Raw genomic sequence first — 15,857 nt, forward strand, 5'->3', positions numbered from 1 at the left:
TTACCTATGGAGCAGCTGTACGCAAGCATCCCGCCAATGCTGTTTTATTTTAATCGCTTATGCGAATAAAGCTCTATGTATAAAGTGCGGTACTCGTATTACTCCTGTAATACTTATATTTGTGTCGTGTGGCTAATTTGAAATTAAATATTCTGTATTGTGACAACTACTGACATTTCCTGTCTCTAAAATGTCTATTGTTAATGTGACAAGAAAAATATTTTTTTCAGGTAAACTTTTGCCAAAGACATCATTTATAGCCTAGTCAATTTTTATAGTTTTCTATATTTAATATAAAATAGTTTTAAGATTCTATTTATATTTCATTCAATTAACAATTAATTATATTTCATTTTTAAAGAATAATTTAATCATTGATTTACGGCTACACACGTGAGTCTAAAAATATGTCTATACATTCAAGGCAGCCACAAACATTCACATACATACATGAGCCATAGTAGTGTTAACAGCCATACTATGTTAAGAACATTGATTCAAACGATTTAGTGTTTTTTTACAGAATCCATTTCTCAATGGGAGATAACTAACCGGCTTATACATGCACCTACTACTACTGTTCAGCAATTACATAGCTGAGAGCAATTTAATCTACAATCGAAGGGGAAAATTCTATAAATTGCTTGAAATTTGCTAGTTTTGCAGCAGTTCGTTGTGGTATACTAGCGTTAAATAATTTCGGCTTTCGATGTTGTGATAGAGTATTCTGAAGTGGAGTGAAGTGTGTATCTAAACCAATTTCATTAAAACTCCATAGAAATAAAAAAATTGTTTGTTTCGGATTAATAGGATATCAAAATTCCTTTTCGGCCATAAACTAATATAATATAATTCACAGGGATAATTTTCTTTCCATTTAAAAAAGTGAGTGAAATTTTAAGTTTTTTTTTAATAAAAACTCTGACTAAAAAAATTACTAAATATTTATAACTAAATATTTATGAAGAAGAAACCTATATTCAAAATTTATAAAATAAATTGGAGGTCTCAAAAGAGGTCTCGAATTCGAGTTCGAATAAGAATATATAAATTAAGAAGACCTCATAAAGAATACGAAAAATCATACCTAAATGCAGATAACTTACAGTTAAAATCAAGGATAATGGAAACATTAAACAACAATAACAAAATGTCGACATACAAAATATGTGCAAATTAAAAAAAAAAAAAACCTTTATTAAAAAGGACTGAAAAGTACATCGCAAAATAAAAATGAAAAAAGTGTAGTTGATTGGCAATGTCATCTACACAGAAAAAAAGTAAACTGTTTTATAGTAAGAATGAACTATCTCGTGTGAAAATTGAAGTAAATTATATTCCACAATTTAAGTTTTCCACAAAGTATTATTAAAACCAGGAAATTCAGAAGAAGAAAAAAAAAAGAAAATTTCATTGGGCTGCTAAAAATTTAAATTTAACTACAAGCAAATAGTTTTTTTGCAATCAAAATAAGTTACACTAAAAAAATATTGTCGTGAGGTCAAAGATTTCATGTTTCTAAAATACGCAAATTTTGCTTAGCATAGAAGACGCATTTCTCTATTATAAAGCGTTTTCCTTTAAACTTTTCAATGAAGTCGTATTATCCTTATAATTAAGTGATTTGACTTAAAAATGGGTTTCATAACATGAAAGAAAAAAATGTTGGTCTAAGGTCAACTTGACTTTATTCATTCAGAAAGATTCTTCAAAATTAATGACATTGTCTTTAAATTTGTTGTCTTTTTTCATCTTGACTACAAAGCAAGAAATCGTTAAAAAAATAGGACATGTTTTTCAACGTTTTTTACTTGAAACCTAGCATAATTTCTACTCGAATTCGAGTCTTAATTTGGAAAATAAAATTGTCGTTAACTCGTTTTTAAAGGACTTTGATAGCATATGAAGAATTTGCTTCCTAGAAGCAAGTACACAAACCCCAAATTTAAACGAAAATTGTGTCTTAAAAATATCCTTACTTGAATTCTCCGCTTCTTTGGCTAGGAAGCAATACCAACATTTTTGATGTAAAGACAAAATTTTTGGAACCGGGTATGCTGTTTTCAGTGTAAATTTAGCGGAATATTTTTCGGTGTAATTGGTGCAAATAAATACAACTTCTCGTTAATATGTGAAACTTTGAATTTTTTTTTGTAGCTCGATTTTGAAATAAGCATAATTGATTTATCCAGTATGTCCAATAATTCGAAGCAGTAGTTTTTCATATAAACGGAGTTGATGAGGTTGTGAATATCCCAAACTACACTAAAATAAGTGATGGAAATTGTAGGTTAATTTTAGAAATTTATAACTAAACTGTATTACAAATGTCGATACCACAATAATAAGTAAATATTTTTCGACCAATTGAAAAAAAAAATTATTATATAACCTAAATTTTAATCCCGTAGTAAAAGAATTGAGTTTGAAATTGCAAAAATGTCGTTAGTGCCACACGAAGTTTAGGATGAACGCATTTTTAGTACGTAACAAAAAAATTTTAAAGTCGAGGAAACTTTCTCATATTGAAGAATTTTTTAACTAAAACATAATAAATTCCATAAATTAAAATCAAATTAAATTGATTTTAGTGTCCACACGCAGAGAAGGAATATGATCACCTCAAACATGTTTCAAGAGCAAAATGTTATTTTTGTATGGTGACCAGAAGTGACCCCTTCTTTAAGTTAAAATGAACTCATTGTGAAGAAAGTTGAACTTCGTTTGAACGATGTGATTTTCATAGAAATTAGGTAGAATTCATTCCATATATTAGTCAACATTTTCCTATATTTATGTACCACTATACTACAGAATGAAAAAATTTAACGGAATTGAATTCATATATGGAATGATTTTATTGATTTTTTTTCTTCTTGTTGTACCCTTCACTTTTAATAAGTTGCTGCATAACGATTTTGTCTACCTTTTACAATTTCAATGCCCACAAATAAAAAAATAAACCAATTTTTCGCAAAAGGTTATCGTCCTGAATGTTACCTGATGAATGAAGGGGTTGTTCTTCTGTTGGTGTTTTCTTTCTTTGTACACCATCACGAATATTGATAGACTTATTGTTTTTCTCACTAATTTAAAATAACAAATATTTTATATATATATTTTTTATTTATTATATTATTTTACTATATTATTTTTTAACAATCTCTCCGTATACCATAACAACGCGATTCCAACTAAAAAAAAACAACCCACGTGCAAACATATCGATTAAATCGAAAAAAATTGGAGGAAATTTTCCTATATTCTAGCAAGTGTGTTTCCTTAAGTTTTGAAATGATTGAATACTTCTTAGAACGAATGAACTAAAATATTTGTCTATGCCAAGTGTTATTCGTATGTATGATAAGCTTTCTATAATAAAGGAAGTCAGAATTATCATTTTATAATAAATTTTACTTAATTTGAGGAAACTTGGTTTTAGTTCGGTTCTTGTTTATTTTTACGAATGTTTTGTTATCAGTGAATAAAATTTTCTTGTTCAGTAGTAATTCTTATACCCAGCGAAGAAAACAGTATTAGTAAAATTCCATGCCTTACTCTAGTTAATGAACTATTCCTAACTGCTTTCAGTTTAGGATTTTTTTACTGAAACAAGTAAATTTTATTATTTCACACAAAAATTTAACTTAATGGAAATAAAATGGCTAAACTAAATTGATAAACATTTTTTCCTTTAGTTTCGAAGGCACATTTTTCTGGGTGTAAAGATTAATTCTTTAAATTATATATATATTTTTTTTTAATTGAAGGAAAATTTTTCTTGCTTCAAAGAAAAAACTGCAATAAAACAAATATCATGTATATATCTACACTTGCTTATATTTTGGGTTTACCTGTAAGTGTTTTAGCCTTACAAGGATTTTGTGTTACTGCACATACATAAATAAATAAACCAAGATCAGCTACTTTTCAAAATATCTATTGAGTTTGTTTCTTAAGTCTTTTGTTTTTATGGAAGAAGTTCGCTACACTTTACAATAAATCAATCATTTATGTAAATAAACCAATACAGTAATAATTTTACAACTAACAAAATTTTACAGTTCCATATAAATTGTATTTATTTGCAATGCTAAAACAGCAAGTAGAAATTTTGCATGCTTACCAATTCTAATGGGAAACTCGCAAACAAATCAAATTATATAGTATGAAATGCGACTGATATGTAGTTAAGCATTTATAAAACAAATCATTAAATTAGTTATTAATTTTAATTGCACTTTACACCTCCCTATATGAGCCTATGAGCTTAGCAAAATTAAATATCCAAACAATTAAAACGTGTAATGATGACATAATAAATCCTATTTTATATTTCTCCGTTTCAAATCTATTACAGATTTATACCCACATGGAGAAAAGAGAAATGTTTTTCATTGTAATCGTCTATCGAAATCGTAGTAGTCTTCTACCAAATATTTCTGAATAATCTCTCAAACGACATACGAGGGCGTTTCGCAAACTCCCCTCGTATATCTCGTTTGGAGTCTCAATTTATAATTAACAACATATTTTCGAAAATTTGTATGAGATTGCAAAATACAAGGGATAATTTCAATTTTTCAAAACTTTTGTATTACCATAGATATCCTTTTCTAAGGCTCTAGGCTCTAATTACGCAAAGTTATTTAAGTGCATGCAACAGTTCAGCTAGTTTCTCCAACAAAAGCAAAGGCTATTGACTTTGTTCCATAAGTCTTTTGTTTTTAATTCAGTAGTTCCCTGCACTCTTGTTTAAATGAATACTGAATAATAAATAATTAAGATATGTACTAAAAAATGAAATATAATGACAATTACAAAAGAATTATAGAACTTATTTTACAGCTGAAAAAAAATATTGCTGTTCCATATAAATATTACAATTTGCAATGCTAGAACGTGAGTACAGATTCACATGCTTACTAAGTCTATTATATTCAATGAAGTGCTAATGACTTGTAATTAATGGTTTTCTCAAGTAAATCATTAATTTTGAATTATATACAAAGCTTACAGTTAACACGCCTCTAACGGTTTCGCAATATAAAGGCTAAAATCAATTTTAATTTTTCATAATTATATACTTAATTTTTTTTTTTTTTTTTTATTTTACCAACGACAAATTTACTCCCACAGTATGGTAATAATTAATAATCAATAGCCTCGAATACTGTAATTATGCAATGATCGCGCAGAGATGGAATATGATCACTTCAAACATTTTTCAGGTGTATAATGTTCTTACCCTACGGGAAAAGGATCAACCTCAAGAACGGTACAGGGTTAGTCCCTGGTGTGTGTGGACCAGTCACAGTTCTGGTCCAAGCGTATGGAATGGGCCGGTCACTTTAACATGGGTTTGTCATTGGCTGGGAAAATTTACACGTTAGGACACGACTTGGACTTATCCCAAAGGGCACGTCCTGGAACAACTTAGTAGGCCTACCCCATAGACAACGGCTCATGAAACATTCTGGGACAAACTTTTGGGACCCTGTTTCCATTCGTATCGTACCAGAAAGGAATATGTTGAACAATAAATAATTCTGATCGTTGTATTGTAGTAAAAGTGTGGATTCAAAAAGATGACAATTAAAATTGTTGATAAACTGGAGCGCTAGTACCAGTCCTGTAATGGGTCCATTAGTGCCAATTTGCACTAATTTCCCGTAGGTTAACTATTAATCTGCTAATTATCTATTAATTAATTTTAGCTAGATTAATATTAGGTTAGGTTAGGTTAAAGTGGCAGCCTTAAACTTAATCGTTTCAGGCTTACTTAGACTATTTAGTCCATTGTGATACCACATTCAACTAAAATTACCTATTACACGTGGACACTTCTAGTTTTAACCGCTGAACCTTCTCGATTATTTTCTTCTGTTGAACCAACCAGATTGTTCCAAAAACATTAGCAGACTGCTTAAATTAACGTTTTCCAGGTCCGCCAGTAATCTAAAGCTATATGACCCCAAAATGTGCTTACGCCTTACACAAAATTCAGGACACTCACACAAGAGTTGCTTGATTGATTCCTTTTCCCCCGCATTATGACAGCTCATATAGTAGTCATTATACTTCGCGCCAATAGTTTTTGCAAAATCGCCTATCAGGCAGCGACCCGTTATAGCAGATAGCAGGAGTGGTATCTGACGTCTTGAGAAAACTAGCATATCTAGTGTGCGGTTTTATTTTAAATGGGGCCATATTTGTTTGGTGTCGTTACAACCCTTGTAATTCTCCCATCGAACATTTGCCATCATAACAGCCTTCTCACGTAGTAAGAGCTTGCAACAGATTCTAGTTCTCCTGGAATATGTAAGGTAGTCCCTACCTTTGCTAACTCATCCGCTTCGCAGTTCCCCGATATGTTCCTATGGCCAGGCACCCATATTAGGTGAATATTGTACTGCTCAGCCATCTCGTTGAGAGATTTGCGGCAGTCGGTGGCAGTTTTCAAGTCAAGGAACACAGAATCCAAGGATTTTATTGCAGGTTAACTGTCTGAGTATATAACAAGTTGGCTGATAAGTCCCCGGTCTAACAAATCAAAAAACACATTTTTTTTTGTCAAAATTCGTTTTTATTTTTCAACATAGTTCCCTTCAAGAGCGATACAACGATTATAACGACCTTCCAGTTTTTGATACCATTTCGGTAGTACTCTTCGGTTTTGCCACAAAATAGGCCTCAGTTTCGGCAATCACCTCTTCATTGCAGCCAAATTTTTTTCCTGCGAGCATCCTTTTGAGGTCTGAGAACAAGAAAAGTCGCTGAGGGCGTACGGAGAGTACAGTGGGTGGGGAAGCAATTCGAAGCCCAATTCATGAATTTTTGCCATCGTTCTCAATGACATGTGACACGGTGCGTTGTCTTGGTGGAACAACACTTTTTTCTTCTTCAATCGCTCCAATAACGCCATATAATAGTCACTGTTGATGGTTTTTCCCTTCTCAAGATAATCGATAGCGGACTTTTGAGTCTTTCCACGCTTCGGAGACGGTTCACCGGTCGCTGTCCACTCAGCCGACTGTCGATATGGACTCATAGTGATGGAGCCACGTTTCATCCATTGTCACATATCGACGGAAAAACTCGGGTGTATTTCGAGTTAACAGCTGCAAACACCGCTCAGAATCATCAACACGTTGTTGTTCTTGGTCAAATGTGAGCTCGCGCGGCACCCATTTTGCACAGAGCTTCCGCATATCCAAATATTGATGAATGATATGACCAACACGCTCCTTTGATATCTTTAAGGCCTCTGCTATCTCGATCAACTTCATTTTACGGTCATTCAAAATCATTTTGTGGATTTTTTTTTGATGTTTTCATCGGTAGCCACCTCTTTCGGGCGTTCACTGCGTTCACCGTCCTCCGTCATTTCACCACGCTTGAATTTTGCATACCAATCAATTATTGTTGATTTCCCTGGGACAGAATCCGGAAACTCATTATCAACCCAAGTTTTTGCTTCCATCGTATTTTTGCCCTTCAGAAAATAGGATTTTATCAAAACACGAAATTCCTTTTTTTCATTTTTTTCACAATAACAAAAGTTGCTTCACAAAAGACGCTCTATCTCACAAACTAATTGACTTACAGACGTCAAATTTTGACACTAATCATTTGAGGGTTGGTACTATATAAAAATAATATGCATTTAATACTAGCGACGACATATATGTGTCAGACCGGGGACTTATCAGCCAACCTGTTAATGTCATTCCTAATTAAAATTATAATTAAGTACAAATATAATTTAATTTTTTGTCGGATATAATAATTTTGGATATATGATAATATTCATTGGTTCATAAAAAGTTGACAATTATAATTCGAAAACAGATAAGAAAGTGCTAAATCATATACACTATTTTGGAATTTCAAGAAAATTAATTGATCTGATGATGAAATAATGATTTGTTTTTTTTTTTTGAATCAATGTAAAAAGTAATGAAAATGAAAAATATGTTAAAAGCGGTAGTGAGCGCGAATTCTAGAAAGAAATTTAAGCATTGTTGTGAGGAAAGGATATCATGTTACAAGAGATTATGAGTCTAAATAAATCGTCACTTTTCCAAAAAATTTATCGAAGAAATTCATGTGGGAAAATAGGTTTAAAGTTTATTTGAATTTTTTAGAATATGAGTGTCAGTGTTTATTGTATGTATAAAAAACTAATAGTTCAAATAGGTATGTGCTACAACAAAATATAAAGCTTATTAGCAAAAAAGCTAAATCGAAAGAGAGTTTGAGTTTGTTTCTTAAATCTTTTGTTTTGTAAACAAGGTTATATGTAATTCTCTTTAATATATGTAATAGAAAAAATTTATAATTTTAAAGTACAAAGCAGGTTAGTGACTCTTTTATCAATGGCAAAACACAAAATATTATCCGCAATACCATACCATATAAATTACATTAATTTGCAATGTTAAAAACGTGAGTAGAAATTCACATGTTTTCCAATATGCAAATGATTTGTACATTTCTATATATATCGCATGAAATTCCTTTGATTTTTAACTATGTCTTTATCAAACAAATCGTAAATATACTTATAAATATTAATTGTAATTACCAACTCCCTATGAACTTTGAACAAATAAAATAAGTGATGATTACTTAAATTTTTGTTAATGATTCTTTATAATTTTTACTTTGTTTTTTCCTTTTTTATCTTTGTTCTATGACAGATCTATAGCTACAGCCAATCACATACGAAAGCCAATTGCTAACATCCAAATATCAAAATGAAATTCCAATTGACAATTCTATGTGCAATTCTATTTGTTAATTCTCAAATACAGATGATACGGGCAGTAGAAATGCGTAAGTTTTACTATTTTGTCGATTAGATTTATAAATTTCTTTTATGATAAATATTTTTATTTTCAAAAACGTAAAATGAAACTTGAAAAAAAACACAGCTATTAAAATGAAGTTAATAAATTTATTAATAGTTATTGAGTTGATTAACTATTCACAACTAATAACATCCACACCCCTAGGACTTATTCGGTCTCCAATATTATTTTTTTCCTAGCACTCACTAGTGTATTTAAAATTCCTTATTTACATATTGTTCAGAAAATAAAAAATTATAAATAAATACATAATTTTATTAAAAAAAACAATATTTCATATTTTTACACAAATATTTTTGCACTTTTCTATACACCACATCCACACCCCTAGGACTTATTCGGTCACCAATATTTTTTTTTCCTAGCACTCACCAGTGTATTTAAAATTTCCTATATTATAACAGGTTGGCTGATAAGTCCCCGGTCTAACAAAGAAAAACACATTTTTTTGTCAAAATTCGGTTTTATTATTCAACATAGTTCCCTTCAAGAGCGATACAACGATTATAACGACCTTCCAATTTTTTGATACCATGTTGGTAGTACTCCTTCGGTTTTGCCTCGAAATAAGCCCCAGTTTCGGCGATCACCTCTTCATTGCAGCCAATTTTTTTCCCTGTGAGCATCCTTTTGAGATTTGAGAACAAGAAAAAGTCACCGCTATCTCGATTAACTTCATTTTACGGTAATTCAAAATCATTTTGTGGATTTTTTTGATGTTTTCGTCGGTAACCACCTCTTTCGGGCGTCCACAGCGTTCACCGTCCTCCGTGCTCATTTCACCACGCTTCAATTTTGCATACCAATCAATTATTGTTGATTTCCCTGGGGCAGAGTCCGGAAACTCATTATCAAACCAAGTTTTTGCTTCCACCGTATTTTTTCCCTTCAGAAAACAGTATTTTATCAAAACACGAAATTCCTTTATTTCCATTTTTTTTCGCAATAACAAAAGTTGCTTCTCACAAAGTAATTGACTTACAGACGTCAAATTTTGACACGAATCATTTGAAGGTTGGCACTACATAAAAATAATATGCATTTAATACTAGCGATCTATGTGTCAGACCGGGGATTTATCAGCCAACCTATTATGTTGTTCAGAAAATAAAAATTTGTAAATAAATACATAAAAAAAATTGTAAAAAAAATACATTAAAAAAACAATATTTTATATTTATACACAAATATTTGTGCACTTTTCTATAGAATTTCTTTCATCAAATACTTCCTTTAAAAATCTAATATAAAAAATATTAAAAATGTTTCTGTTTCAGCTGACTTTATAAAGGTGTGCTCACGTAATGATCCAAAGATAAATGAATGCATTAAAAATACTGTTCATGCGATGCGACCTCATCTCAAGGGTGGCATTAAAGATTTAAATGTACCAGCTATGGAACCGCTATACATAGGTGATCTCAACATATTGGAAGGTGGCGGAGCGGGTATAAATGTTAAAGCTATTGATTTGAATATTTACGGAGCATCGAATTTTGAAATTAAAAAACTCAAGTATGTTATCCAAACATTAAAAATATAAATTAAAATATAGGCTAGCTTAATTCAAAGGTTTCGAGTTTTTCAATTAAAGAGTATCGATTAAATTCTAATATTAATCAATAATATAATTTTAAAAAATAATGTACACAATTAAAAAATTAATTGAACTAATTAAAACTTAAAATGAATCAACTAATTTCCCAATCAAATATTTTTTCAAATTCAGTTAAGATTTAAATCAAACAAACTTGTTAATATTTTTAAGGTATATCAATGAATTGAAACTATAACTTAACTAAGATCAACTTAACGTAATTAAGATCAAATAACCATAGTTTTTTACATAACAAAATAATTTACGGACCTGTTTTATTATTTCTGTTATAGAAACTCTAACAATGGAATGCGTTACGATTTCGAATTGAATTTACCCCGTTTACAAGGTGAAGGAAAATACGATATTAATGGTCAAATTTTAACTCTACCTCTTCGAGGAAATGGACCCTTTACCGGAAATTTCAGTAAGTTCAATCTAACACTTTAATTAAATTTATATCTACTTATTGTTTTTACTTAATCTTTAGCCAACTTTTATGCTTTTGTCAAAGTAATTTTCGATACCAAAACAATCAACAGCGAAGAATATCTACAAATCAAAGATCTTGAAGTAAGAATACGTACTGGCAAGGGACGTATACGCCTCGAGAATCTATTCAATGGTGATAAGGCTTTGGGTGATGTTGTCAACGATACCATCAATCAGAATTTCGAAGTATTTACGAATGAGTTGATTGGACCCATTGAGAAAGCTTTGGAAAAGAAATTCATTGCGATAGCTCGAAAAATTTTGGAGAATTTCACCTATAATGAATTGTTCCCCGTTTAATAGGAGTCCAACCATCAGTTTTTCCTTTTCATTTTGTTTTATTAGAACTTTTTATTTTTATGTAAATAATTGGTATTTTTTGTGATTATAGCTTTATTAAATCAGTTTCTATATGAAATATTGTTAATATTATTAAGTAAAAAAAAATAAATTATACTTATATTTTTTACGCAATATTTTAAGATTTTTTGATGGTTTCCATATTGCAAACTATGACAGTAGACTAACAATATTGCTAAACATATGACTATATTAAGAGGGTGGTCCGGTAAGTACTTAGCATACAAACAAAGAACAAATAATTAGAAAAGTGGTTTATACACAAAATGTCGGTCAAACTTAACTTTTTGTAGTCTTCAAAATCGACTGATCGATTTATGGATTTTTTTGAAAATCGAGCCAAATCATCAAATCAACTTTCAATGTAGGTCAAAATCGATTTTCTGTAGTGACCAAAATTCACTAATAGAATTTTAACGAAAAAACCGAGGAGTCAAATTTGACTTCAGAAGATCAATCTGATGTAGCTTTTTATGATAAAATTTCATCAAATCTAAAACCGCGACGACAAAATTCGAATTTTTAAGTTTTAAATTTTTGAAAAATCACAAATAAAAGTTATTTTTGTAACATTTTCTTATTGGCCTATAGACTTGATTATTTTCACAATAAACATAAAATATAAAATATCTCTTTGACTAAATTGCAACAGTAACTGTTTACAAGAATATACTACACAATAGAAAATTTTGTATTTGCGAATACAATCCTTTTGAAATATTTTTTTTTTTTTTTCATTAGATCAACAATGTTTTCTTATTAAAGCAGCCTCCTTAAAGGCAAATAAATCTTGATTTATTCTCAATAATGCCGTATTGAATAAAAACCCAGAGATCGATTAGTCGTATTTGAAGCTTACGATGTGAATAAAAAATAAATCGTCTTTTTTTGTTTCCTTTTATAGTCATATTCCTGGAAATATGTGAGAGCAGTTGTATACCAAAGTGGCATATAAAAGAATTCGCTTAACTATCGAATTTCCCATATTGTCCAAAAATGTTGTGCAACTATGGGTATGGACATTAAGCGAAAACTACTGTATTACATTTTTTTAGTTTCCCAAAACTATAATTTAAATGACCATTTTCAATAATCTACCAACAGAAATCTTTTAATTCTCGATGTACTGACACGTTTATCATAGAGCACAACAAAGAGCAAAAGAAATTCTTTTGGCAACGCTGTTCCCAACTTTACCTATCCGTCAACGTTATAACACGCATATTTCAAAATATTTCATTATAGTATTACATACTTTTAGGCTTGATTTATCCTCAATGATGGCGTATTGAGTAAAAACCCAAAGATCGATTAGTCCAATTTGAAGCTTGCGATGTGAATAAAAAAATTGACTTTTCCACCTTTCGATTTCTAAATGTGTAAATTTTGAAAAATCGACATCCTATTTTTTGTTAATATTGAAAAGTCGAATTTTCGTGCTTTTTTTAAGCCGATTATTCGATTTTGGTCGCTATTAAAAGAAAAAACAAATCAAAAGTCGGATTTGAGGATTACGAATAAATTTAAGATTACAAAATATTGACTATTCGACTTTTTTTAAGAAAAAAAAATAGAAATTTTATTCAAATCAACAGAAATTAGCGGATGGGGCGGACCTACTAGACTCTTGCGAAGCTGAAGTGATCCTATGGAAAGTGAGAGATTCTGTTATCTCCGACAATTGAGACCGTTTGCTTTGCAATTCAGGGTGGCCTGCTTTATCCCTGTGTTCGTTTCTTCGCCAGCCAGCCAATAGGATAAAATCGTGCCAATCACAGTTGCCTTAGTTTTAATGTCCAAGAAAGTAGAATTGCCATTTTCGAATTTCGAAAATTTGAAAGTTGTGCTGGATTGTGCTAGGTTTATGCCGATTTGTGCTGCAATTTGTTTTTTTAAATTTTATCAAATAGCCGAGATATTTCGAAAAAACTTTTTTCAACAAAATTTTTGCCAGAATCGCCATTTTCGAAATTCGACATTTTGACAGTTGTGCTGAGTTGTGCTAGCCGAGTACATTATTGTGCCGTTTAAATAAAAATTCTATCTCTTATAGTTTTCGAGAAATTCTAAAATTTCGAAAAATTTCCAGAATCGCCATTTTCGAATTTCGAAAATTTTTATATTGTATTAAACCGTTATCGACTTGTGCTAAGTTGTGCCGTTGAGATCACCTTTCTATCTCAAGCCGTTTCCGAGAAACAGCCAAATTAAATTTTTAAAAAAGTTCAAAAATATGTGTTTGAAAAACGCCAAAATTTAAATTTTCGAATTTCAAAAAACTGAATGTTGTGCCAATTTGTGCTAGTTCAGTACTCATTTGTGCCGTTCGAATCAACTTTCTATCTCAAACCGTTTTGGAGATATTCGCAAAAACTTTTTTTAAAAAATGCCAATTTATGATTGAAAATAGTCAAAATTTAAATTTTTGGAATTTCAAAAAACTGAACGTTGTGCCAATTTGTGCTAGGTTAGTACTTATTTGTGCCGTTTGAATCAACTTTCTATCTCAAACCGTTTTGGAGATATTCGCAAAAACTTTTTTTAAAAAATGCCAATTTATGATTGAAAATAGTCAAAATTTAAAATTTTCGAATTTCAAAAAACTGAATGTTGTGCCAATTTGTGCTAGGTTAGTACTCATTTGTGCCGTTTGAATCAACTTTCTATCTCAAACCGTTTTGGAGATATTCGCAAAAACTTTTTTTAAAAAATGTCAATTTATGCCAAAATACTCAAAATTTAAAATTTTCGAATTTCAAAAAACTGAACGTTGTGCCAATTTGTGCTAGGTTAGTACTCATTTGTGCCGTTTGAATCAACTTTCTATCTCAAACCGTTTTGGAGATATTCGCAAAAACTTTTTTTAAAAAATGCCAATTTATGCCAAAATACTCAAAATTTAAAATTTTTGAATTTCAAAAAACTGAACGTTGTGCCAATTTGTGCTAGGTTAGTACTCATTTGTGCCGTTTGAATCAACTTTCTATCTCAAACCGTTTTGGAGATATTCGCAAAAACTTTTTTTAAAAAATGCCAATTTATGATTGAAAATAGTCAAAATTTAAAATTTTCGAATTTCAAAAAACTGAACGTTGTGCCAATTTGTGCTAGGTTAGTACTCATTTGTGCCGTTTGAATCAACTTTCTATCTCAAACCGTTTTGGAGATATTCGCAAAAACTTTTTTTAAAAAATGCCAATTTATGCCAAAATAGTCAAAATTTAAAATTTTCGAATTTCAAAAAACTGAATGTTGTGCCAATTTGTGCTAGGTTAGTACTCATTTGTGCCGTTTGAATCAACTTTCTATCTCAAACCGTTTTGGAGATATTCGCAAAAACTTTTTTTAAAAAATGCCAATTTATGCCAAAATACTCAAAATTTAAAATTTTTGAATTTCAAAAAACTGAACGTTGTGCCAATTTGTGCTAGGTTAGTACTCATTTGTGCCGTTTGAATCAACTTTCTATCTCAAACCGTTTTGGAGATATTCGCAAAAACTTTTTTTAAAAAATGCCAATTTATGATTGAAAATAGTCAAAATTTAAAATTTTCGAATTTCAAAAAACTGAATGTTGTGCCAATTTGTGCTAGGTTAGTACTCATTTGTGCCGTTTGAATCAACTTTCTATCTCAAACCGTTTTGGAGATATTCGCAAAAACTTTTTTTAAAAAATGCCAATTTATGATTGAAAATAGTCAAAATTTAAAATTTTCGAATTTCAAAAAACTGAATGTTGTGCCAATGGAAAGGAAATGGCAAACATATTGTTTAAAATGGTCCTATAATTGTATTATCATTTATCGTCTTCTATTTTTGTATGATCACAGGTTTCCATGACTTAATTCGTTGGTGATAACAGGCAATTTCAGACGTGGTCATATACAGGCAAAATGTAGGTCGGGGTCCATATACAGGTAAATTTGGGAAATCCGTGCTCCGTACCACTGCAATACAGGTAACAATCCACCGATTCATTCATAAATTCTGAATAGACTTCCTTATCTGTGAATGAATAAGAGGTAACAAATCGAATTATAGGATTTCCCAATAATGTGAGAGTTGAAAACACATGTGATCTACCACGTATAGAGTATACCTGTACTCATTTATTATTTGTAAGGATTTATCCTATTCAATGAAGCGTGGTTTACACTTTCCCAATCAATTAAAACCGTAACCTCAAACTGTAAACACCTACATAGTCATATCAAAAGTGCTTATATTCGAAGTTTCTGCGCCAATTTTTGTATCAATTTTTATAAAAGTGAAATCTAAAATGAGTTCGGGAAAGAGTTCGATCAATAGTGAATCCGTTGATAACAATAAAACTAACGTCGTTCCAGAAATTAGTAAAGTGAAGAAATCGTCTGCAAATCAAGTTCATAATAAAATCGAAAATTTAAGAGAACTTATTCGTGAACCCAAATTTTCCAACGTGATTGATTCAAAAGGAAATGTAGCCCCTCCATCCGCAAACGTGTATAAAAATTTAAGTGATTCGTTACAAAATTGTAATAAAATGAAACCGAAGT

General features: G+C 30.6%; 1 protein-coding gene across 2 annotated transcripts; it reads left to right on the forward strand.

The window, feature by feature from the left end:
* The first annotated feature begins 646 nt into the window (after nucleotides 1–646).
* Nucleotides 647–11,436, forward strand: Jhbp3 (Juvenile hormone binding protein 3). 2 transcript variants are annotated; one of them, XM_075290168.1, is made up of 5 exons: nucleotides 647–742; nucleotides 8,703–8,838; nucleotides 10,151–10,388; nucleotides 10,764–10,897; nucleotides 10,961–11,436. In XM_075290168.1, exons 2-5 carry the CDS (start codon nucleotides 8,760–8,762, stop codon nucleotides 11,260–11,262), a joined length of 753 nt encoding a protein of 250 aa, XP_075146283.1. In that variant the 5' UTR covers nucleotides 647–742; nucleotides 8,703–8,759; the 3' UTR covers nucleotides 11,263–11,436. The 2 variants fall into 2 exon arrangements, with proteins under 2 accessions (XP_075146283.1, XP_075146282.1); XM_075290167.1 differs by having other exon boundaries at nucleotides 657–885.
* The last annotated feature ends 4,421 nt before the right edge of the window (nucleotides 11,437–15,857 follow it).

Source organism: Haematobia irritans, chromosome 1 (genome assembly GCF_050003625.1).
Source record: "Haematobia irritans isolate KBUSLIRL chromosome 1, ASM5000362v1, whole genome shotgun sequence".
Taxonomy (NCBI): Eukaryota; Metazoa; Arthropoda; class Insecta; order Diptera; family Muscidae; genus Haematobia; species Haematobia irritans.